The sequence below is a fragment of the Fimicolochytrium jonesii genome (genome assembly GCF_025526975.1).
Source record: "Fimicolochytrium jonesii strain JEL569 chromosome Unknown EV422scaffold_21, whole genome shotgun sequence".
Classification (NCBI taxonomy): domain Eukaryota; kingdom Fungi; phylum Chytridiomycota; class Chytridiomycetes; order Spizellomycetales; family Powellomycetaceae; genus Fimicolochytrium; species Fimicolochytrium jonesii.
In genome coordinates, this window is record NW_026515688.1 from 240,602 (window position 1) to 261,973 (window position 21,372).

Below are 21,372 nucleotides of genomic sequence, written 5' to 3' on the forward strand. Positions count from 1 at the left end.
CCGCCCTGTGGAGGGAGTAACCCTAACCCCGCGCGAGAGAATCCACCCGCTCTCATAGTAGAGATCTGTCTGGACATGATTCGCAACACCCAGGAACACTCGCTTTCTCGCTTGGTCTACCCACAGGCAACCGGTAACCCTAGCGGACCACGGCATCTTGCAAACCCACGCTGATTGCCTGCTTGACTGGTCCGCCCTTCATACGTATCGGTCGTCCTCATGTGGTCATTACGGGGACAACCTATTCAGGTAAGTCAAGATGTGTTGCATCTGCCCCCTGCTGAGCTCAATATGGCATTTTGCAGACACCGACAACCGCCGAGTCCTTCATCCGCGAGCTCGACCACGACGAAGACCTCGAAAGCTTCGTACACAGGGAAGAACAAGAGATCACCCTAGCTGCCGGCGGGTCATTCGACCTCCTCCCACAGGGAGAACCAACGAACTTGGACGACGACCCTTTCTCGACCTCTTTTGACCACTTTGCACCAGCGATGGGCGCCCGAATGGATTGTTATATGGGCATGGATATGGAGCCGGGGGTGGACAACTGGACGGGGCATCCCCATGATTCCATGCAGCATTTGGGGGATGTGGGTGGGCAAGAGGCGATTGATCTGGACCAGTATGCGGACATTGCAGACATATCTCATCCGCAGATGGCCCAGGCGAACGTGGCTTACGCGAACGTAGCGCATGCGAGCGTGGCTCACGGGAGCATGTCTGCGGAACAGATACCCACGAGACAGATCCCAGAAGCGATGCAGCATGGTCATCATCACTCACACCCGCAAACGGTACGAGACATAACACCGACACTGGAGGATGCCGCGATAGACGACTTTGCCATGCGACTGGACGACTCGGGAGCGAATGGTGCTGTGAACGGCGTAGAAGAAGAGGATTATGAGGACAACGGGGAAGGCTTCGCCGTTACCGAAGTGCCGTCATCTCCAACGCCCTCCGCCACCACCCACATCCCCGCACCTAGCTCCGGCACCGCCCTCTACTACGACCCCGCCCTCCTGTCACATCGAAACCTCTTTTGCAACCAAGCCGACGCCGATGACTACCCGGAAACGCCAGAACGAGTCCACAACGCGTACGAGACGCTCAAAACGCACGGATTGGTCGACCGGTGTGTCCGCCTGGCCGCACGGTCTGCCACCTCGCACGAGCTGCGGCGGGTCCACACTGAAGGCCACATCGAAGAGATCAACAAAACGCGGACCATGGACCTCGTTCGACTAAAGGATATGTCGGAGCGGCGGTACAATGATGTGTTCTTTTCCTCCGAGACCGCAGACGTCGCGAGACTCTCGTGTGGTGGGGCCATTGCCGCTGCGGAAGCGGTCTGGACGGGCAAAGTACGCAACGCGGTGGCGCTGATCAGACCGCCAGGCCACCACGCCGAATCAACAAAAGCGATGGGGTTCTGCATCTACAACAACGTCGCCGTCGCCGCCAAAGCCCTTCAAAGCGCCCACGGCGCCCAGCGCATCATGATCCTCGACTGGGACGTGCACCATGGCAACGGCACCCAAAAGGTCTTCTACAACGACCCCAACGTCCTCTACGTCAGCCTGCACCGCTTCGACGACGGCAAGTTCTTTCCCTACCTCACCATCGGCGGGATGGACTACGTCGGCGGCAAAGGCGCGGAAGGCAAGAACGTGAATATACCATGGCCGTGCGAGGGCATGGCCGACGCGGACTACATTCACGCCTTCCACCGCGTCGTCATGCCCATCGCGTACGAATTCAACCCGCAGATCGTCCTCGTTTCCGCAGGCTTCGATGCGGCTGCGGGTGACCCGCTCGGGAACTGCGGCGTCACCCCCGCCGGGTACGCACAGATGACACTGATGCTGAGCGGGTTGGCGGGCGGGAAGGTCGTGATGTGTCTTGAGGGCGGGTACCATGTTGATGCGGTGGCGTCGTCGGTGGTGGCGGTCACGAGGGCGTTGTTGGGGGATGGGGTGCCGTGCGTGGATGTGGCGCGGGGGCCGGGGGAGGTGGCGGTGGAGACGGTGCAGAGGGTGACGGAGGTGCAGTCGTTGTATTGGAGGTGTTTGAGGCCCGTGTTTGAGAATACGAAGGTTAAGGCGGCGGCTTATGAGTTGCAACGGCGTATGGTTTCTTTACCTGGTAAGCCTCATATCGAATATGACAGCCCAGCTATCCTGAATCTCCCACTCACCATCCTCCTCCCATGCAGACATATTAAATGGCTACCGGGAACACTACCTCTCCACGAAGCACGGCCTAATCCACCACACGATCAAGAACGATCCCCTCGCTGACCGGTTCAACGGTCAGATTCATCTCAGTCCCAATCTCTCGTCACATACGGGATTACTATTCATCTTCATACATCCGAGTTTTGACGAAACAAAGTACGCAGAACGCACACCGGTTGGAAGGACATGATTTCTGACCATGTGTTTTAATCACACAACTACAGGGGCCGGTTAAGCGCACATACAAACACGCTGAAAATCACCGAAACGTACGTGGTACGTATCGGTCCCGTCTCGTGAACCACGCCATATGAACACCTATTAAGCTTACACTCACTACCGCGCTGTAACCAGTACGACCCAACCACACAATACATCGACAGCATCATCTCGGGCGGGCATGCCTTCATTGACGTGCAGCCCGGGATCGGCGGTGATGTGGTACGTTTTTCGTCCGTTTCGTAGAGGGGTATAGGAGCGCCGTTGATGATTGATTGCTGATGGGATTCATAGGACGAGACGGCGTTGATTGTGAAGGAGGTGGCGAAATACGTCTGGGATAAACATGGCCGGTGAGTAATAGCCCGTCAGGGGTCTTTCAGTAGTCCGATAGATGGATTAACACGTGGACCCGTAACTTCCAAAGCACCTCCCCAGCCCGCAGAGTAATCCTCCTCGGCGTCAACGAAGGCGCCGGTGCGCTGCTTAACTTGGTCGCGCTCAGACGTGAGTATTTCCCCGTTCCTCTCCCGCATTTCGAGGATGATGGCGTTTATTGAGGTACGTTTGAACGCGAAAAGCGGACCTGCAAAAACGCACCCTGTCCATCGTGTCGCTCATAGCTGCTGGAACGCCGCCGCCGATGCACTCGAGTTGCGCTGAGTGGTATTTTAACGTATGTTGCCGGCCATCCCGTATGTACCTGGGTTTTACCCCTTTGCTTATCCGTACTTGACGTTGGGAACAACAGAACTCGCGCGTGTACACATGGTCCGAAGACAAACTGGGCGCCCCGATCAAGACGGAGATGACGGAGATGAAGCGCGGGAAATGTTTTTCGGCTGGACCTCGTGAGTCTTCCTTCATTGCACATGCCCCTCCCTTTCCCCCCTTTTTCATTTTCTTACGAACGTTCTTCGATTTCCCTACAGAACCTCCCACCCCAACATCCTCCATCCTCCTCGACATGCTCCACCTCCGCGTCTTCTCCTACCTCGCGCGAACGCTCGGCGTCGTCTACGCCGCGCAACTGGCTGCCAAACCACTGGGTGAATCCATCACTATCGATGACAGTAATGAGACGGGGCGGAGTGTGGGGGATCAAAGGAAGGGAAAGGACGCAGCGACGGTACCACAGCGGGTATCACGGCCGACAGCAGGCGGGGTGTCGTTACCACTCCCCCCATCATCATCATCTTCATCATCACGTCCCCACCAACAACAGACCATGCAAAGCACAACACCGAAACCCCGTAAACGCGCCCGCTCCGAAACACCCACCCCGCCCCCGGAGCTCATCGACGTGTTCGACGAGCCGTTGTCGCCCGAACCCGCCCCACGGAGCGCACCCGTCTCTAAACACACGCCAGCATCATCGACGTCGAGATCGGCGGGGTTGGGCACGAGGGTGAAGATGGCGAGTGAGAAAGGGTTCCCGCCGAGGAGGCCGAAGGGGACGGAGGTTGTGGTGGAGATTAGGAGTGCGTCGCCGGCGGGGAGGAGGGATGGTGGGGCGGGTGAATAGGATGGAAGGGGATGGGTACGGGCGGTAGGTAGCACTCAAACGGCTTATTGGTGGGGATATGCAGGTGTTTTGGCCGTGTGGGAAGATGCGCGGATGGCGAGTCTGTAGGCTCGGGGATTTGGGGGAATGTTAAACATACATGTACATACATGTGGTTTGTTGGATGAAACCCCCGTCATGCCTGTTCTCTGTTCTCCCTCAAGGCCCTCCTTCTCCTCCTTCCCCGTCGACATCGACCAGATCTTAACTGATTCAACCTAGAAAGTAAAGTAGCAATATAATGGCTATCACGGCAAATAAACGGGCAAATATGGGACCATAAACCTGCGCCCACCCCCAATGAAATCAGTCTCGGACCAGTTGGACAAGCCGACTCTCGAGGGGCGGGCAAAACTCTGACGGGTGGGCGCTGCTTTATGGTCCCATACATGTACTTCTTCCCCTCCGGCGTCCGCACGCTGTTCGGCCTGATGAAAGCAAGCCAAAACACCGCACAATAGCCAAAGAACAAACTGCATCCACCAACGCATCGGAGGCACACTGGTCAGATAGTTGTCTCCAACACTGCCGTCTCTTCACGGACCTTGATATGGCTCAGGAGGACGATGGTTTCGCTCATCCCGAGCCTGAAGTTCGCGCCGGCCGCTCAACGAGTCTCGTATATCCTTCACATCCTGGCGCCAATCCGAGAAAAATCTGGAAGAAGACGTTTTCATTCCGGGGGCACCCGACGAGCTTGGATCTGCCGTACTTTCTGCAGCACGCTTTGCACCTAACGATGCCATGTCAAGATGTTTGGATGCGCTCCCAATCTGGAGCATTTTTGGTCTCCACTCGGACTTTTCAAATTACCATGCAAGGAAGTGGATGTTCTTGGACCGGGGGTCCCGGACCCCTGGTCCAAAAAGACTAGTTACGCGATGCAAACCGACCAGATTGGCGTGCTTGTCAACGGCCGACGTCTAGCTTTCGGTTCTTGGAGTGCATCTCGACTTGCAATGCCAAATTCGGACAACTGCCGTTACCCCTGACGATCCGTCGCATACGATCCTCCCACCACGCGGAAGGAGTGCCTCTTGAAATTGGAGGCTGACTCGTTTCGAAGCTGTCGCACCTGTCGTCGTCGGTGCACAATCACGATGTGAGACGCGTTTGCGAGTATGTCGAAGGTCTGGTGGGCCTGAAATTGACAGGTCAAACTGACGGCTTTTTCACAGTGTCGCTCGTCGCCGGGCAGGACCAGACATGCCTTGAGCTCAACGTTGAGCTCGGCCAAGGGAGCGTCTAGCAGTGCATGAGAGCTTCGACTTTGAAACGGCGAATGTCTTGGAGGGTCTGAGTGGGCCCCGAAGATCCAGTTATCATGCTGTTGATGCGGAGCGCCCCCGCAGGGCGAGGGGTCTCATGCGCAATGATCATTATGACATGGATCAGATGCTCGTCCAGTTGGAGGACGCGCGCTTCTGTGGTGCTGTCCTCGAACTGGAGCAGCCGCTTCGAAAACCGAAGGAACATTACCCCCTTCACGAGCTCCGCCAAAACGCGGGCATCCGTCCTCCATGACGTTCGATTTCCTGCCGCTTTATCGTGTTCGACGACGTTGCGGGCACAGTGCCCTCCATCAACCATCGCATCCGCATGTGCTACCGGTATGCGCTTCCCACGCATTGGCCCCTGCATTGGCCCAGACGTGAGATGGGCAAGCGCCAATATAAGATATGGCACGTATGCTCTCCTGCCAATTCTGCATCATGCTATCTGAACAATATGTACAGCAAATTTGGAGGTTGTACTGTCCTTTGAATGAAATATGGCAAAAATGGGATGCCATTTTGATTATGTGCGCTGTAATTGTTTCCTTCAGCACGTATATATTGCACTTTGCAGGAAGGTGGGAGCCAGGAGGAGAGGGAGGACAGGGAGACTAAACTACAGGTATCTGGCTGGGACAACCCGCATGCTTCAACCAGCATGCTTCACTCATGCGTACTGTACCTCAATGGGATCACTTTTAGCGCGAGTTGTGCATTCCTTAGCCACGCCCCTCCAAGACAGATGACAAAACTGACAGCTCACTTCCCGACGCGTCTTAACTTACATCATCACCCATTGACAGTATCCCGCCAACCAGGATGCTGTCAGCAAAAGCTGACGTTGGGTCCGCACCCGTCTTCCCCCTGGTGGTTTTTGAGCTCACCTTTGGCACGCTTATCGCAGTCCAGCTTACAGTGTGTCGATCGGGTATGGTCCGGGGTCTGGGGTTGATGGGTAAGCGGAACCGCTGAGCCGCAAGTTGTCATAAGATGTGTCAAAGGAATTTGCAATACTACCAACGTCGGTTTTGAGCCGTTTACGTATGAGGGGAGGCCGGGGTGCGATTCGATGAGCGGGTCGGGACCTCCGGGTCTTTTAGGTTTGATCTCATGCCAAGCAATCCCGGGGGGAGTGCTAGACAGGACGTGTGAAGGAAAATAGTGCGAGGCCGACGCGGGAAAAAGGCGGGTCATCGGGATATAAAAACGCCGGGCGGGTCCTTCGTGCTTGAAGCTCTCTGTCACCTCATCGGGTTGTTTCGCGCTGTAGTGAAGCCAATCCTGGTACTCGTAACTGCTGTGTCGGCGTACTATCAAGTATCCCGAACGACGTTGAGTTCAAGAGGTGCTCATCCAAAGAAAGGAGTCCTCGCCAATCCAGCCGTCCTTTTCCCACATCACTCCTCACCTCACCGTTCAAAATGCTACCAACAAGAACACTCCCACCTATCCTTACCCTCTTCCTCGCCACATCCGCCCAAGCCCTCTTTGCTCCCGCGCGGTTCTGGGCGCCAAAGGCCACCACGCCGACACCCATACCCACCGCCAAACCAGCACCGCCAGTCGTTGTCGCGCCGCCTGTAGTCGCGCCGAAGCCGACGCCAAAGCCACCCACCGCCAAACCGGCGCCGCCCGTGGCTGTCCCGCCGCCTGTAGTCGCGCCGACGCCAACGGCCAGGCAGAGTGTTGCTCCCGTGCCTGTGTCTACACCTGTGGTTGTCGACACAGCGGGTGGGGGAGTGACGTATACGGGAAGGTTGTCGTATTATGGGGATGGATGTAAGTCGCCCCAACTTTCCAAGCCCATCTCTGACTGATACCAGTATACTAATCCCCAAAAATTGTGTATAGACAAGACCCTGCAGAACGGGAACGACCCACCGCCAATCGGGCCAGAGAACGGGGGCTGGTATGGCGCGTGCTATAACACGTTCTGGGAGATGGCCAAGCCGCTTGTGCCGAGGAATTTCAACTTGTTTGCTGCACTGGTATGTCCCCCTGAAAAGAAGGCTAAAATTCCACTTGTTCGATCCTTTTCTCACCCCTCGCTTCACTCCCAACAGAACTCGGCTCAATTCCAATCCCTCACCCCCCGCTCCGCCTGCGGAGTCTGCGCCGCCATAACCCACCCCCTCCTCCAAACCCGCGTCGTCGTCGAAATCGTCGACAGCTGCCCCGGCTGCCCCTTGCACGGCCTCGACATCTCCCACCAAGCGTTCGCGCAACTTCTCGGCGGGTCATCTGCGCTCTCCAACAGTGCGGCGGCGGCGGTGGGTATCATTGAAGCGTTTGTAGATCCGCTGCATTGGGAGAAGACGATCGCGGTGGGTATTGTGGGAAACGTGCAATGGGAATTTACGAATTGTTCGGGGATTGTAGAGGATGCGACTTTTAGGGTTGATGGGGTACCGGCGGATTGGGTTATTGAGGGGAAGGTGAAGAGGAGGGATGAGGATGAGAGGCGGAGGGGGGTGGTTTTGTCGAATGCTGTGACGCTGGTTCCGTTGCATGCGACATGAAGGCGGCCTTCCAACTCCCGAATCCTTGGGCATCATCTGCATCCCTGCTATGGCCCACTACATATGTATATCTGCTGTGTGTTGTAAATCCGTCCTCATGTCGTATATGTAACATATGCAACGTAAAGAGATTTGGCGTGTTCCTCGCGTAAGTCAATACAATTGTAATACTACTGGAGTTTCATTAGCAGCGAAAAAAGTGTATGCCGTATTCGATTCAATATTCACAACCTATCTATCTACTCAAATCTAAATTACTCGTTCGCTGTACTCACGTCCTTTCGGCGATGGCCCGCGCAGAGGCTTTGTCACACGCGACGGACGACTGTGAGGCAGAAGTCGGCGAGGCCAGCCATGATGGATGTACGAACTTTCGTGCGGAGCGATGATTTGCATGACTATGGATGTACGCCTGATGTTCTTCGCATCGATTTTCGCGGGTGAATATGCCTCTCCCATATCCACCAGCACCATCACCCATCTCCTCTAACCGCCCGTCCCAAAATACCTATCCCCAAAGTTCCCAAAGCCCGGCACAACATGGCCTAGCTCATCAACCTCAATGTCCACCTCGGCGGTGACCACTTTGACCTGCGGGAAGGCGTTGGCGATGGTGTGGATGCCGAGCGGCGAGGCGATGAGGGAGAGGAAGAGGATGCGATCTTGCGGGACGTCGTGGTCGAGGATGACGCGGATGGCCATTAGGGCTGCTGCGCCTGATGGGGAAAGAAAAGGGAGGAGTGTTGGTACGTCAAGCCGGATGGACAGACACCGGTGAAGTAAACACAACTCCGAGGGTGTTCACACTCGCCAAAAACACCGTGCATACCAGTAGCAATCTGCGCATCGGAAATAAGCACATATCGCGACGCGATATCTTCGGGCAGCTTGCAGTAATGCAGCTGCGGCTCGCCCGTCGAGGGTTCGGTCTGGATCAGGATCTTGCCGATGGGGATATCCTTCACCACACTGCGGAGACCGCGCTCCATCGTTACGCCTGAGCGCACGACCGAGACTGCACAGAGCTGAAGAGGGGTTCAGGTGTGAGACGACAGTTGGGGTGGAGGGCGTGTGTAGGAATGGGACAACTCACCTCCGCGCTGGAGACTGCGCCGTGGTAGACTTGCCCGATCGGGGTTGTGACCTCCATCGGCTTGAACGGGACTTCCACCAAACTCCTACACGCCAGAACCTTTCATTCAGCAAACACCCTCCACCCTACTCCCCAGTCCCACCTCCCAATCAGTCCCTACCTCTCAACAATAACCCTCGACAACCGCTCCGCATAAAAGATGAAATCATGCCTCGACGTATTCCGGTCCCTCACGATCGTCAGCAGCGCTTTCAATTCGTTCGTTGGTCGCAGTTTGAGTAGTGTGGGTGGGAGTTCCTTGTTGAGCGTCGTTTTGTTGGCGAGCGCGACTTTGAGCGTTAGTCCACGGTCGTTGAGTTGTCGGGCGAGGTGTTTGGTTATTACGTCGATTGCGGCTGTGTCGAAAAAGGGTCGGCAATGTTATTGATTGATTTGAGGTGTGATGATTGCCGACTTCGTTACATACCGACGTTGTCTAGACCCCGTGGGATGATGACTGGACGTGACGTGTGAAGGTTGAGCCACAGGAATCATCCGGAACCCATACTGCAGCTGCAATCCCACTCACTATCAGCGTATTTCATAGTCGGATAAATGTGCTCGTCGAAAGCCGGCTTCACAAATCGTTGGTACTGCGACAGCACGCCCCTGACATCTCTTCCTCGTTCCGCAATGTCTCGCTTAACTGGAAAATCCAAACAGCTCCATCAGTTCCCTCCGCGCCGTCCTCGCAAATCGTGGCTACCCCCCTTTCGAACTCACGTCGCCTCGCTAACCGCACATCTGCATCGGTATCTACAAAGATCTTCAGGTCCATCAGATCCCTCACTGCCTTGTCGTACAGAGCAAAGATTCCTTCGAAAACGACGATGTTGGCTCCATATACTGTTTGTGTCTTGTCCAGCCTTCCAACATGAAGCATCAAGGATCAGTAACCTCGTCTCTCCACACAGCGATTCGTAATAGACTGATAGGAAATGGGCCTCTCACCGGCTGTGTGTTGAAAAATCGTAGATAGGGACATCGACTTTCACTCTATCGTTGTAAACCATCCATCGGTCGTTAGCGCTTCCTTCTCCACCACCCTTCAGCTCCGAACCTCTGCGCTCACCCTCTCTTCAAATCCTTCAAAGTCTGCTGAAGAGCCTCGTAATCGAAAGCGTCTGTTTGGTGCAACGGCGGAATAAGCCATCAGCTTCCTATACCCTCTCATCTCCCACATCTTACGCTAAATTGCGCAAATTCCTTCCTCCCGCATCTCGCGCTGAGTCAGCTCCTCACCTGGATGATCGAAATCATAGTCACTACAAGAATCGGAACCCAAAATCAGCGACATATTCCCAAACTCCAGCCCAAATCAAAGTCGGGGCCTCTCTCGCAAACTTACTTGCGATGAGCAGCCTCACTCTGCTCCTTCGTCAACGGCTTGTAGAACGAGTCCATAGACAACAGAATCACCCATGGCACGCCCAAATTCCTGATGATCCGCGTCGACACGCTGGTCTTCCCGCTAGCGCTCCCGCCAGCCATGCCGATGATGAAGGGTTCCACGCATTTTCCGTCGATGTTGTACCTGTTGGTTGGTGAAGATCGTTGTGAGGATTCCTAGAGACTTGGGCGCGGAAATGGACGTTCTGAGAAAAGGAGGAGTGGGTCTTACCAGGGAAACCGGCCGGAAGAGAGGAAGGTACTCGTCTTGCGGTGACCTTGGGGTGCGTTTTGGACGTTGGACATTGTTAAGTTGGGTTGAAGCTTGGCGGACGGGGCTTACAGAGGCCACTTTGAAAAGCCGTGTATTCGCAAAATGCCGGTGGCCGAAGCTCCGAAGTTCGTAGTCCAGAGGGCGTGGCTTGTCCGGTGACTGCGCCTTCGGACACACCGACGACGAGAGAGGAGGACTCTAATGAAGAGGTATGTACTGTACGAGTGATACAGGCTCGTTCGGAAGAAGGGCAAACAGGTGCGGTGAAGGGTGGAGTGGCCCGTGGCGGGTGTCCTTTGCTGTGTCTGTGTTATCGATGGGACTCGCACTTGTCACGAGAGTCATACGAAGCGACGGCGACGATGTCGTGCTCGCGGTGTCTTCGCCGTTGCTTTTCCACAGCTTCCTCCCTCGCATAAAGGCTATCAAAGGGCCTTCATATGCTCGCGGCCTTCCTGTCCTTCTCCTCACACCCCAATAGGAAGTTCTACCCCTCCCAAAAGCTACTCGCAAAATGTCGGCCACCACAGCACCCCATCTCCTCCCGCTCCACCGCCCCCTCCACTCCCACAACCTCGTCCTCACCCCGCTCACCGCCGCCGACCTCCCGTACCTCTACGACCTCTCCCACCCCTTGCCAACAGCAACCTCCTCCTCCATCTACACCTACCTGCCCTACGGCCCCTTCGCCTCGCTAGCCGAATACACCGCCTTCGCTACCGAAACTTACCTCGAGCCTCCGACGCGAGACGGCTCGCTTGCCGCGTTCGTTATCCGTCTCGCAGGTGGCAGCAGCGAGAACGGAGCCGAACCGGAACCCATCGGTCTGATCGCCTATCTTAACGTCGTTCCACTCCACCGCCGGGTGGAAATCGGACATATCTGGACCGCCCCGATCGATAGATTGCGCGGGAAGGGGTACGGCGCGGAGGCTGCCTTCCTATTGATGCAGAACGCATTTGATGTGAAAGCAGAGGACGGTGGTCGTGCGCCGTGGTATAGAGTGGAATGGAAAACGCACCACGAGAACGTTGCGAGCCAGAAGACGGCTTCTCGGTTGGGTTTTACGAAGGAGGGCGTTTTTAGGTACCATATGTGGTATGGAGAGGAGCCGAGACACACCCTCTACTATGCAATCGCTCGTGATGAGTGGGAGGGTGAGGATGGTGTGGGAGCGAAGGGCAGGAAGCGGTTTCTGTAAATGTTGGGACCTCCAGTGGGAGGGAGTCAGTGCAAACTTCACAGATAGATGGAAGACTAGACGGGGAAGTTTGTTTTGATGGACAGGACGATATGTATTATGTGTCTTACTAGTTATGTACGATACTTGTGACGCTCAAAAGAAGGAATGGGGTTGTGAAACCAACTGCCTGTACAGGTATCAGAGAGTGACAGTGTCTTAGGTCCTTGGCGCGGAAAAGGGGAGGGGGAAAGGTTTTCGGGGAAATTATACCGGGAAGCAAAGGAGAAAGGGCGAGTAGCTACAACGCCTCGGACTATACAGTCTCAATGTAGCGTTTGATCTGTCAACGAAGACAGCTTCAGTACAATTGCGAGGGTCGGCTTCCGCCATGCCCGGCATCCAATCAGGACTCACCTCCCAATTAGTCACAGCAGTCTCCCACTGTTTCCACTCATGTAACCTCGTCCGTCCGAAGTGCTCCACAAACCCATCCCCCAAAACCTCTCTCGCAACACTCCCCGGCGCCATCATCAAATTCACGGCATCCTTCAAGGTCCTCGGCAGCCGTTCACCCAAAACCCCGTTATCGCCGCCCTGAACAGGCGGGAATTTCGGCTCGATCTTCTTTTTGATCCCGCGCACGCCTGCGGCGATGCATCCGGCGATGCCGAGGTAGGCGTTGACATCGGCGCCGGGGACGCGGAGCTCGAGGCGGGTGGCGGACTTGGGACAGGTTGGGGGCGCGATGAGGCGGATGGCTGCGATGCGGTTTTCGATGCCGTAGGAGACTGTGATTGGGGCCCAGTTGTTTTCTACTAGGCGTTTGTAGCTGGGGGTGAATAGACGTTAGTGGGCTGTGGGAACGCGAGGACCGGTCTCCAACGGGTCATACCTGTTGATGGTTGGCAACATCAACGGCAGAATACTCGGCAGCGCTTCCAACAACCCCGCAATGAAATGCCTCATCGTATCGCTCATCCCTTTCATAGCAGCCTTCGCCTCGTTCCCGCCAGCCGACTCTTCGTTGCCATCATCAACAAACGCGTTGGCCCCCGTTTTGATGTCCTTCAAACTGAAGTGCATGTGACCCGAGCAGCCAGGAAGATCCGCATATGGCTTTGCCATGAACGACGATATTATGCCGTGTTTCAGCGCGATTTGCTTCACGGCCTTTTTGAACAGGTGCGCTCGGTCGGCTATTTCGAGCGCGTCACCGTATTCGAGAGCTGCCTCAAATACACCGGGACCTATTCGCGCGATGCAGAGAAACGATTAGGCGCCTATCCGGAACGCAATCGAATGTGCTCCATTCATACCGGTCTCCGTGTGGAACCCTTCAATAGGAATCCCATACGCCAAACAATGATGGTACACCTCGTCGAAGAACTTGCTGTTCAGAGTGGGCCGAAGTAATGAGTAACCAAACATCCCAGGCGTGAGTGCCGTGAGATTTACGCCGTTTTTGGCATTGATGGATTCAGGAGTCTCTACGAACCGAGCAAGAGTATGTTGAGATTGAGCAAACGGCATCCACTACAAGGCCATGCCCTTCCGACGTTGACCATGCCGGACATACCCTTGAAGTTGTAAAACTCAAACTCTACGCCACAGAGAGGCGCAAATCCCAGGTCATTGCAATCCTTGATGGCCTTCTTCAGCAAACTTCTCGGACACGCCTTGAAAGGAGAATTGGCAATCGGGTCGTGGAAATCAAAGAGAAAATGTGGGACGTTGTTTTCGTATGGAATCCGGCGGAAGCTGGAAAGATCGATCTTGGCCAGGAGATCCGAGTACCCTGTTGACAGCAAAGTGGATGGCGTCAATAAACGTACGATGTACTAAGACACCACTGGTATGCACTCTACCTCGCTCGACTTGCACAGACTCGTCGTAAGTCTTATCTAGCATGTCCCATCCGAAAGCCACGTTACAAAAACCTGCAGGTATGGAGGAGAAGTTTCCACGGTCAGCCAAAACGGCTTTCCCGGCGTGAAAGCTCCCAGGCGCTCTCTGAAGGAACTTCCACTTCGAGCACTTACCGAAGCCTTCCTCGAGCGACTTCACGAACTTGGCCTTCGTGATGATCTTGCCTCTGTTGCCGTTACGCGACGCAGTATAGTGACGATGAAGGTCAAGATGGCTGCCGCAAATCTACTGGTCATCAGGAAAGAGACGTCTCACCTGGGAATGCCATCGATATCCGAACCGGAAACCTTGACGCAGACATCGTTTTCCAGTTCTTTGGCGATGGTTTCGGCGGTATGCACCTTTCGGGTGTCGTTTGGTGCCATGCTGGGTGCAATCGCGTGAAAAGGCCTATCGTTCTCTCTCAAGCGCACGATGGTACGGGAGCTGGAGTGGGTGGTTATGTGACAAGTGGGAGTTCCATGAATGCAGACAGAATCTTTACGACGGGAAGAAGCTGGGCCGGTGGTTACTTAGTGTGGGAAGGTGATGACGAAGGAGTTTCTGTTTATGGAGCCTTCGTCAACTTCCACATTCACCGCGCACGAGAAGGACAGGGCGGGCCCCATCATGATGCCCTTCCCATGCATGGTTCCTCTTTCCCCTTTCCATCGCATATTGTGTTCTGGTCACATTTCCAGGCGGCGATTCCAGCAATTCCAGGCTTGCGCAACGTCACGCCCGATGACACACCACATCGTTCCGCCCAAGCCTGCCGCCCAACTTGCGTGATGCGCCTTCGTAACCCTAACTCGCCGTGCGATGTCCACTGAGGCTTAGTCAACTGTCAACTGATGTCAACTCCTAGACAACTGAGTTCATTGGGTTCAAATTCAGACTTGACACCTCCCCAGCTCACTGCGACAATGTCAATGACGTCGACTTACGTGGTCGGGGCCGCCCTGTCCTGCGTATTCGGGTGGGCGGTGGTCAAGCAAACCAGGCGGTCAGTGCGCCAGGCCAACAAAGTCGGCGAAAAGGTGAGCGATTGGTGGCAAATTTCCTACGCGCCATTACTTCACTGACGATTTCCCAGGTTGTCATTTTTGGAGCGTCTACAGGTGCGATATCTGTGCTGCATATATAGGACGCTACGGCATGGATGCTGACGGTGTAGAGCAGGAATCGGGAAGGAGCTTGCATTGCAATACGCGGAACGGGTAGGTGCACTTCCGGAGGAAGCTCTTGGTGGCCCATGGTTGACATATTAGAACACCAGGGAGCCCGCCTTCTTCTGGTAGCTCGTCGCGAGCCCCTTCTACAGAAGCTAACGTTGGACTGCCTGGGCTCACCCTCTGGTCTTTGCGAGCATGCCCGGTTTGTTACCGCCGACATCACCATCGAAGACGACCTACGTCGCGTCGCCGTGGCCGCGGCCGAGGACTTGGGCGGTTGCGATACGGTGATCATCAATGCAGGTGTGATCTCGGTCCTTGCATTCGAAGACCTCTGCAAGGACAACGAGGAAGGCATCCAAGGAACGGGCAAATCGAGCCACGCGGCGGACGTCGTGGAGAAAGTTTTCAACACCAATGTGTACGCACCGATTATGATCGCCAAGCACTTTCAGAACTTCTTGATCGCCTCGAAAGGGAAGTTCGTAGTTGTTTCGTCCGTTGCGGGGACGTTTGCCGCACCAACGGTAAGACTTTCAGCATCCAGATTGAAGGTCGGACTACCGCTGGATGTACTCACATTTCATCCCCTCAGCGTTCCATCTACGCCGCCAGCAAACACGCACTGAACGGGTTCTTCAACTCCCTACGCATCGAGCTCGCCCCCAAGAATGTGGCAATATGCATCTGCCTTCCCGGATCGGTCGCAACAGACCTTCGATGCAGCGCCGTGGATGCCAAACACCACGCATCTCATCACAGCACATCAGCAAAAGTCGAGGAAGGATCAAAGTTGACACCACAGGAATGCGCTCGTGGCATTATCAAAGCGGCGGATAGCCGGGCTAGGGAGACTTATCTGCCGTATAAGTATAAGATTGCGGGCTTGTTGCAGTATTTCTTCCCTGAATGGGTTGACCAGCAGGCTGCCAAGAAATATGGCTTCTGAAGTGTCGCGAGCACTAGGCGTAGCATGTTGCAGATTCCGTAGATATTGTCCGGCTTTACATAAGGCAGTAGCACTCTGATACCCTCACTAATCAGATGACAGTGCATTTAGCAGAGCACCTGAGAGCATATGCCGAAGTTCTGGAATACCTTCTCCTTATTTTCTGACCATTGTAAACATATTCTACTCTAGCAAGCTACAGACGGCATCCATTCTATTCCTCCGCCACAATCCCAGGTCTCCGCTCACCGACAGTCCCCACCACATCAGCGCCATCCTGTTTCAACGTTCCTCCGTACCGCCGCGACAAGTTCTCAGGGCTCACGAGCTCAAATAGAGCATTCTGGAACTCTCCGCTACAGATGACGATTTTCTTTACGAGGCGTGGCGCGATGAGCGGTTGCGCGATCTTCCACATACCGTACAGAATCATTCCGGCGGGGAAGACGGCGACTTTGTTGATGATTTCGGGGAAGGCGGTTTGCAGTTGCGGCACTGCATGGCGGATGAAGGCGAGGGATTCGGTGTTGGCCGAGCCAACATTGATGCGATCGAGGAAGACCGTGACACGGCTTTTGATCGTTCTGTTGGGGGCGGAAAGATTATGGATGAAAAGACGCTCCTTCGCAAGTGCACAGCGCTCATTTTCAAGTCAAACTCACCCATCTCGAATAGCCCTATCCATAAACCAAATCAAAAACCTCACATTCCGCGCAATCCCATCCGGATCCGCCTTCGCCAGATGCCTCTCCTGCCGAAATATCAGCACCGGGAATCCATCGCGATCCACCCCCTCAAAATACAACTTCCCGCTCGCCATCTGATCCGCGTAATCCTCCTGCGGCAGGGTAAACCAATCATACCCCTCGCGCCACACGAGCAGCTTGGCGATGGCGCGCACGGCGAGGTCGCCGTCGCCGGCGTACATCTGGAAGAACTTGGCTTGCCACCATGTTGTGAGGTTCTCTGGGTGGAGCGAGGAGAGTTGGGCGTCGGTGAAGAGACGTTGGCGGAAGGCTTCGAACGCGGGCGCGGTGGTTGGGATGAGGACATCTAGCGCTGACTGCTGTGTTGTTGGAGACATGGCTGGTGACATGATGCGATCGATGTGCGTGTGTTTGAGATGTGATGTGCAGATGCATCGCTGCGGGCCTCGCGGATCTTTATATCCTCACGAAATTCGTGCAAAGATCCGACGTGAGGTAAATCCTACCGATAAGCGCCTTCGCATGCATGATGATGTCCTTCTGCAATGCCATACTTTCAAATCGTGAAGGACCGCTGTCCTTCAAATCCCAAAAAGGATCGCATTCCTTCAACAGACCAAAACGGAAAGACACCATGTGATTAGATTTCTTACTTGCTTTGATGCCCGTACATGGTGATTTGTGATCGCAAGCCGCTCAAAGATATCGTCAACCGCTATATGCATAAGTGCTTGCTTTTGACGAAACGTCTCTCGGGTGGAGACGACAAGGCCGGAAAGGCGAAGATATTGCGATAATGGTATCGCAGCGACGGGCGATGTTCGACACGTCTTTCGGTCCAAATCAACAAGGACGGTGAAATTGATATTGTCCGTTTCCATACACTTCGGCCCCATTGACCAGCCTTGTGAGCTCTCAAAGTGACACTTTCGCTGGACAGTCAACGTTTGGCGATTGATCATCATCCAGCATATCTATTCTCGGGGGGTAATGGTACATCGGTGGCATGGCCGCCACATACTTCGCTGCAGGCAAACTCTTGATGACAAAATCTCTCATTGAGGGGCACTCCGAACTCGCTGGTGAATCCTACAGGTCAATTGTGCTGAGGTCAACGCGCTGATGGACCATTTACGTAAGCCCAATCTCCGACGCGTTGTTCCACTGTTTACGCCGTGGACTGCGTTGCATTTAGAGCTGGGCATACTGCACAGATAGTAGAGGTCTAATCTGTATTTCATCTTCGCCCCCACATCCATCTCTCGTGTCCCCCAAAACCTTGTTCACTTACGTCAAAGTTCCCCGTCGCCTCCGCCAGCAAACGGGAACATACGCAGGCTTAACGCTTCCGGCAATACCTCTAACCTGTCATCACCTGTGGTTTGCTGTCGCCCCTCCGCAACGTCCCCCTCGCTTTTTACTTTTGCGTTTATCCTGGTCTACGTTTTTGGAAAGTTCGTACGTTCTGTTTGAACATCCCGGCAAAACCGTGAGCAGGAAGATCAAGCTTTTGTTTGTGCTAGCTGTATCGCCAGACCGGTAGTATACCATACCCACCTGGCTACAACACGGACAAACTCAACAGGAGCGGCTAAGGGATTAAGGCTATCCACCTCCACCGAATTTGACGTTACGATACACAAAAGCGCCACATATCGTCCGCATCGCGCACTGATTTCTCTGCGATCAGATCACTTCGAGCACATCACGTACCATCACCACCATCGGTTCCCACACCGAAATGGCTCTCGTCCTCGCCCCGGCGACTTCTAGTCCTATCCGTGCTATGCCCACCGGTCCTCATGGAGGTGGCAGTGCGCCCACATACCATGGCTACATTGGGTCCACCCAAGACTGCTTGCTTCTGTTCGAAGCGTGTCGCGTCGGCATGCTGCGTCGCGTCCAGCGTCGATTGTCGGTTCAAGAACGCGAACGATCCATTAAGAGCGGCTCTGTTTTCGTTTGGGAGGAGGATGAGAGCGGCATTAAAAGGTAATTGTCCAGATTCTCCAAAAAGTTTTTCGGACGAATACTTTTGGGAAGCCTCGGCTCCATATGAGGGATAGAATTAAACCTAATGTGACCTAATTCTGACTTCAACACTTTTTGTTTCTTCCTGTACGTCAACTCATAGGTGGACAGACAGTAAAAGCTGGAGTCCCTCGCGCATCAAGGGCAGCTTCCTCGTTTATCGCGAGGTTGACGAAGTCACCGCCCGGCGACGAGCGTCTTCGGCCGAATCGGACGATGAACCGGAGAGCAAGCAGCGATCCAAGCACCCTCCTTCGACAGCTGTAGTTCAAAGCCAGCCCCGCCGTAAATCGTCCAGCTCTCGGGCTGCACAACAAGGAGACCCATCTCCGAACTCGCCTGACTTAAGTCCTCTCCTTACCAAAAAATGCATTTCGGTTCGAACCAAGGAGGGCGGCAAACTCCATGCCGTATGCTACTATACCAAATCGGACGTTACCTCGGGTAGACTGCAGACACCGCGTGAGGATCCCCACTTGGCGAATCTGGCCATCCGTGCGGGGCTTTACCCGGAAATCTTGCCTGAGATTTCCTTGCTGCCTGTCACGGCTGCTGCTGCTGCTGCTGCCGCCAATGCCGCTGGTGCCATGGTGAGGGTCACTCATCAGGGCTTTCCACCTGGCGCCGCGCTGGATGCCACCGGCCCTCACGGTCCCAACGGTGACGAGATCTACGGTTTCGGCGGCCACCTCCAACTCGATGACTACAGCGTCGGCTCCAATGCTGCTGTCGCCGCCGCAATGGGCGTTAGCGATCGCCGCATATCCACCGACTTGTCTCAGCTCCCCCCCTCTCGCAGCGGTCGCAAGAAGTTATCGTCCGGCTCACGTGGCAGCAGCTCCAACGACCTCTACGCCGGCGGGCCGATCATCCACTCCAACACGCGAGGCCAGTACCGCAACCACCCTTACGCGAGCGCCGGTTCGCCTCGCATTCCCGCCGGTTACGCTCATCACCCGCAAACCATCCATCACCCGCAAGACCTCACGACCCCCTCGTCGCCGCAATACAGCACCGTCGACTTCACCGACACACCGTACTACCGCGACATGTACAACCAGCACCACCAGCAACAGCAGCACCTTTCCAACCCGTTGCACATGGCACATGAGCATGAGCATGAGCAGCAGACGCGATCGCCTGAGTTGCACGAGCATGAACTGTCTCCTCACCTCACCGAACAGGCTTTGAGCCAAGCACCAGCGCATGAGAGCGAAGCGGAGCAGGAGTCGAACGGTTCGCCTGACCCAAGGTTGCCGCCCTTGAGGCGCGCGGTCTCCAGAGAGGAAGAGGATGGGAGGTGGGGCAGCGTTTGAGCTGCAATTCTACGGGGATGATCCCTGGAACCAGCAATGGTCATCATTCGTGCTTCTGGTGCTTGATTTGTATCTTGGAAAAGGGAGTGGAATTTTTTGGAGGCGTTGAACTCTTTTGGATTTTGAGGAGAGCATTGCTTGGGCGTTCTAAGCGCAAGATCTCTTCTGTGGGAGCAACATGTGTTGGACCTGGGAATCCCCTTCAGGTGCATTTTAGCGAGCGGTTCCCTTTTTGTCTTTTGTTTCTTTTGTATCTGTTTTATGAACATTGCTTTTTCTGTCCTGAACTGGGTGTTTCTGTCATTGGGTGTTGTTTCTGTCATTGGGTGTTTCTGTCATTTTTCATCCGAACTTGGTTGGCATCTTCAGTAAAAAACATGAACGTCAGAACAAATCGAGCTCGTTCTCCGTGATGTGGCTGGACTTCTCGCCGGGAACTCCACACTGTCCTTCAGAGTCATCTGTCGTCGTAGTGAAACAAGGCAGGCAGGGTATGGATGCGAATTGCAGGAGCAGCCGAAATGCATTTCTCTCATACTATGAAACGTAATTTCTGTTCGTACAACGAATTTCCTACGGGCTCCAATACGCCAACCAAGAACAACTAAAGCCGGAAAGGCGGGATCACCTTTACTCGCCATCGGCTAGACTATGAGGAATTCCGAAACGAGGTCGGAGCGCTCTCGTACGTTGGTAAGGTCCAATCCTTGTGCTCTCTCAGATCGACGCCCAACTCGTCGTGCAGGATTTTGAATGCTTCAACGTTCCACGGGGTGCTAGAGGCAATGCGCATGATTTCGAGTCGAGCTTCTTCGTTTCGGCGCGCCTGTGGGTCGGTCGTGGGGCAAAAATCTGTTCGTTTGTTGATATTCTGCTGGGATCTCCGATGCCGAACGTTTGCGACGATATGATCGAAAAGTGGGACACACTCAGGTCCCCGGATCATGAAGTCATCCAGGTCACTATCGTGTCGGCGTCGAGGGCCGCGTCAGAGACTATGCGACAAAGAAGTGACAGTACGAGGGAATCCTTTGCTGCCAGTGGAAGGCTGACCTTCATGTACCTCACGTCCCGGGCGGCGCGGCCGTAGTTCAGCTACGAATTCGCCTGACTAGAGCCGGCACAGTCGGCGTAGAGCGTTCTGAAAGACGTGGGGCGTCCTAAAATACGTCAGGGACTGCCTGTATTCGACAGCGCGTCTTCCCCAGACGTTCTGGCAGTCTCCTTTCGCCCCCTAGCAATACTATCAGTTCCGCGACATGGCCCACCATAGTGAACATGAGTACCGCAATTGTGAACGAAAATGCTAACTTACGACGGTTGCAGATCAAGTTCCACGCTACAATGGCTCTTGGGCTGAGGGAGCAGCAGAAGAGAACGGATAGTGCTGAGCAAAGTTGTCAACGGCACGCTGGTAATATCAGAGATTCAGTTGGGCGTGGTCGTTGAACATACCTGTGCAGGCCCCACACGGAGTTTGCGAGTTTTAATGGAG

The 21,372-nt window shown here is 54.8% G+C and overlaps 9 protein-coding genes across 9 annotated transcripts; 5 read left to right on the forward strand and 4 right to left on the reverse strand.

Annotated features, from left to right (window-relative positions):
- Positions 1 to 16: 16 nt before the first annotated feature.
- Positions 17 to 4,302, forward strand: EV422DRAFT_537410 (uncharacterized protein). Its single transcript, XM_053070910.1, has 10 exons — positions 17 to 249; positions 306 to 2,148; positions 2,219 to 2,396; positions 2,465 to 2,516; positions 2,595 to 2,681; positions 2,754 to 2,812; positions 2,887 to 2,966; positions 3,041 to 3,135; positions 3,211 to 3,310; positions 3,392 to 4,302. Exons 1-10 carry the CDS (start codon positions 220 to 222, stop codon positions 3,982 to 3,984), a joined length of 3,117 nt encoding a protein of 1,038 aa, XP_052923492.1. The 5' UTR covers positions 17 to 219; the 3' UTR covers positions 3,985 to 4,302.
- Positions 4,303 to 4,559: 257 nt separating this feature from the next.
- EV422DRAFT_601911 (uncharacterized protein) lies at positions 4,560 to 5,664 on the reverse strand (the record flags this gene model as incomplete). Its single annotated transcript, XM_053073707.1, has 5 exons — positions 4,560 to 4,756; positions 4,837 to 4,879; positions 5,099 to 5,164; positions 5,189 to 5,268; positions 5,301 to 5,664. 5 exons carry the CDS (start codon positions 5,662 to 5,664, stop codon positions 4,560 to 4,562), a joined length of 750 nt encoding a protein of 249 aa, XP_052923493.1.
- Positions 5,665 to 6,605: 941 nt separating this feature from the next.
- Positions 6,606 to 7,979, forward strand: EV422DRAFT_171336 (uncharacterized protein). The gene is made up of 3 exons (XM_053065084.1): positions 6,606 to 7,076; positions 7,149 to 7,285; positions 7,361 to 7,979. Exons 1-3 carry the CDS (start codon positions 6,719 to 6,721, stop codon positions 7,814 to 7,816), a joined length of 951 nt encoding a protein of 316 aa, XP_052923494.1. The 5' UTR covers positions 6,606 to 6,718; the 3' UTR covers positions 7,817 to 7,979.
- A 1-nt stretch (position 7,980) lies between these two features.
- Positions 7,981 to 10,643, reverse strand: EV422DRAFT_601916 (uridine-cytidine kinase 1-like 1; the record flags this gene model as incomplete). The annotated part of the gene is made up of 12 exons (XM_053073708.1): positions 7,981 to 8,532; positions 8,646 to 8,841; positions 8,910 to 8,994; positions 9,070 to 9,304; positions 9,376 to 9,405; positions 9,478 to 9,594; positions 9,672 to 9,814; positions 9,900 to 9,944; positions 10,021 to 10,072; positions 10,191 to 10,213; positions 10,297 to 10,482; positions 10,570 to 10,643. 12 exons carry the CDS (start codon positions 10,641 to 10,643, stop codon positions 8,303 to 8,305), a joined length of 1,416 nt encoding a protein of 471 aa, XP_052923495.1. The 3' UTR covers positions 7,981 to 8,302.
- A 548-nt stretch (positions 10,644 to 11,191) lies between these two features.
- EV422DRAFT_479076 (acyl-CoA N-acyltransferase) lies at positions 11,192 to 11,764 on the forward strand (the record flags this gene model as incomplete). The annotated part of the gene is made up of 1 exon (XM_053067277.1): positions 11,192 to 11,764. A coding segment is annotated over one exon (573 nt), but the record flags the coding sequence as incomplete, so codon positions are not given.
- A 141-nt stretch (positions 11,765 to 11,905) lies between these two features.
- On the reverse strand, positions 11,906 to 14,362 carry EV422DRAFT_537418 (glutamine synthetase). Its single transcript, XM_053070911.1, has 8 exons — positions 13,976 to 14,362; positions 13,834 to 13,886; positions 13,660 to 13,731; positions 13,371 to 13,589; positions 13,111 to 13,281; positions 12,687 to 13,041; positions 12,209 to 12,623; positions 11,906 to 12,134 (listed from the first exon to the last, which is right to left on the reverse strand). The coding sequence occupies exons 1-8, from the start codon at positions 14,083 to 14,085 to the stop codon at positions 12,108 to 12,110; spliced, it is 1,422 nt and encodes a 473-aa protein (XP_052923497.1). The 5' UTR covers positions 14,086 to 14,362; the 3' UTR covers positions 11,906 to 12,107.
- A 263-nt stretch (positions 14,363 to 14,625) lies between these two features.
- Positions 14,626 to 16,094, forward strand: EV422DRAFT_601918 (uncharacterized protein; the record flags this gene model as incomplete). Its single annotated transcript, XM_053073709.1, has 5 exons — positions 14,626 to 14,739; positions 14,796 to 14,820; positions 14,882 to 14,919; positions 14,979 to 15,401; positions 15,470 to 16,094. 5 exons carry the CDS (start codon positions 14,626 to 14,628, stop codon positions 15,821 to 15,823), a joined length of 954 nt encoding a protein of 317 aa, XP_052923498.1. The 3' UTR covers positions 15,824 to 16,094.
- On the reverse strand, positions 15,617 to 17,052 carry EV422DRAFT_601940 (CRAL-TRIO domain-containing protein). The gene is made up of 2 exons (XM_053073710.1): positions 16,486 to 17,052; positions 15,617 to 16,407 (listed from the first exon to the last, which is right to left on the reverse strand). The coding sequence occupies exons 1-2, from the start codon at positions 16,917 to 16,919 to the stop codon at positions 16,038 to 16,040; spliced, it is 804 nt and encodes a 267-aa protein (XP_052923499.1). The 5' UTR covers positions 16,920 to 17,052; the 3' UTR covers positions 15,617 to 16,037.
- Positions 17,053 to 18,176: 1,124 nt separating this feature from the next.
- EV422DRAFT_171354 (Gti1/Pac2 family-domain-containing protein) lies at positions 18,177 to 20,008 on the forward strand. Its single transcript, XM_053065085.1, has 2 exons — positions 18,177 to 18,522; positions 18,665 to 20,008. Exons 1-2 carry the CDS (start codon positions 18,272 to 18,274, stop codon positions 19,875 to 19,877), a joined length of 1,464 nt encoding a protein of 487 aa, XP_052923500.1. The 5' UTR covers positions 18,177 to 18,271; the 3' UTR covers positions 19,878 to 20,008.
- Positions 20,009 to 21,372: the final 1,364 nt, after the last annotated feature.

What these genes read in the sequence shown, in the direction of transcription:
- EV422DRAFT_537410 (XM_053070910.1), top strand. Translation starts at nt 220, where the DNA reads ATGTGGTCATTACGGGGACAACCTATTCAG. An exon ending in GCGTATGGTTTCTTTACCTG is followed by an intron (nt 2,149 to 2,218) that starts GTAAGCCTCATA and finishes CCTCCCATGCAG; the next exon opens with ACATATTAAATGGCTACCGG. An exon ending in CCGGGATCGGCGGTGATGTG is followed by an intron (nt 2,682 to 2,753) that starts GTACGTTTTTCG and finishes TGGGATTCATAG; the next exon opens with GACGAGACGGCGTTGATTGT.
- EV422DRAFT_171336 (XM_053065084.1), top strand. Translation starts at nt 6,719, where the DNA reads ATGCTACCAACAAGAACACTCCCACCTATCCTTACCCTCTTCCTCGCC. An exon ending in GTCGTATTATGGGGATGGAT is followed by an intron (nt 7,077 to 7,148) that starts GTAAGTCGCCCC and finishes AATTGTGTATAG; the next exon opens with ACAAGACCCTGCAGAACGGG. An exon ending in TCAACTTGTTTGCTGCACTG is followed by an intron (nt 7,286 to 7,360) that starts GTATGTCCCCCT and finishes CACTCCCAACAG; the next exon opens with AACTCGGCTCAATTCCAATC.
- EV422DRAFT_537418 (XM_053070911.1), bottom strand. Translation starts at nt 14,085, where the DNA reads ATGGCACCAAACGACACCCGAAAGGTGCATACCGCCGAAACCATCGCC. An exon ending in GTCTGTGCAAGTCGAGCGAG is followed by an intron (nt 13,590 to 13,659) that starts GTAGAGTGCATA and finishes TGCTGTCAACAG; the next exon opens with GGTACTCGGATCTCCTGGCC. An exon ending in AGGGTTCCACACGGAGACCG is followed by an intron (nt 13,042 to 13,110) that starts GTATGAATGGAG and finishes TCGCGCGAATAG; the next exon opens with GTCCCGGTGTATTTGAGGCA.
- EV422DRAFT_601940 (XM_053073710.1), bottom strand. Translation starts at nt 16,919, where the DNA reads ATGTCACCAGCCATGTCTCCAACAACACAGCAGTCAGCGCTAGATGTC. An exon ending in GATAGGGCTATTCGAGATGG is followed by an intron (nt 16,408 to 16,485) that starts GTGAGTTTGACT and finishes CGCCCCCAACAG; the next exon opens with AACGATCAAAAGCCGTGTCA.
- EV422DRAFT_171354 (XM_053065085.1), top strand. Translation starts at nt 18,272, where the DNA reads ATGGCTCTCGTCCTCGCCCCGGCGACTTCTAGTCCTATCCGTGCTATG. An exon ending in GATGAGAGCGGCATTAAAAG is followed by an intron (nt 18,523 to 18,664) that starts GTAATTGTCCAG and finishes GTCAACTCATAG; the next exon opens with GTGGACAGACAGTAAAAGCT.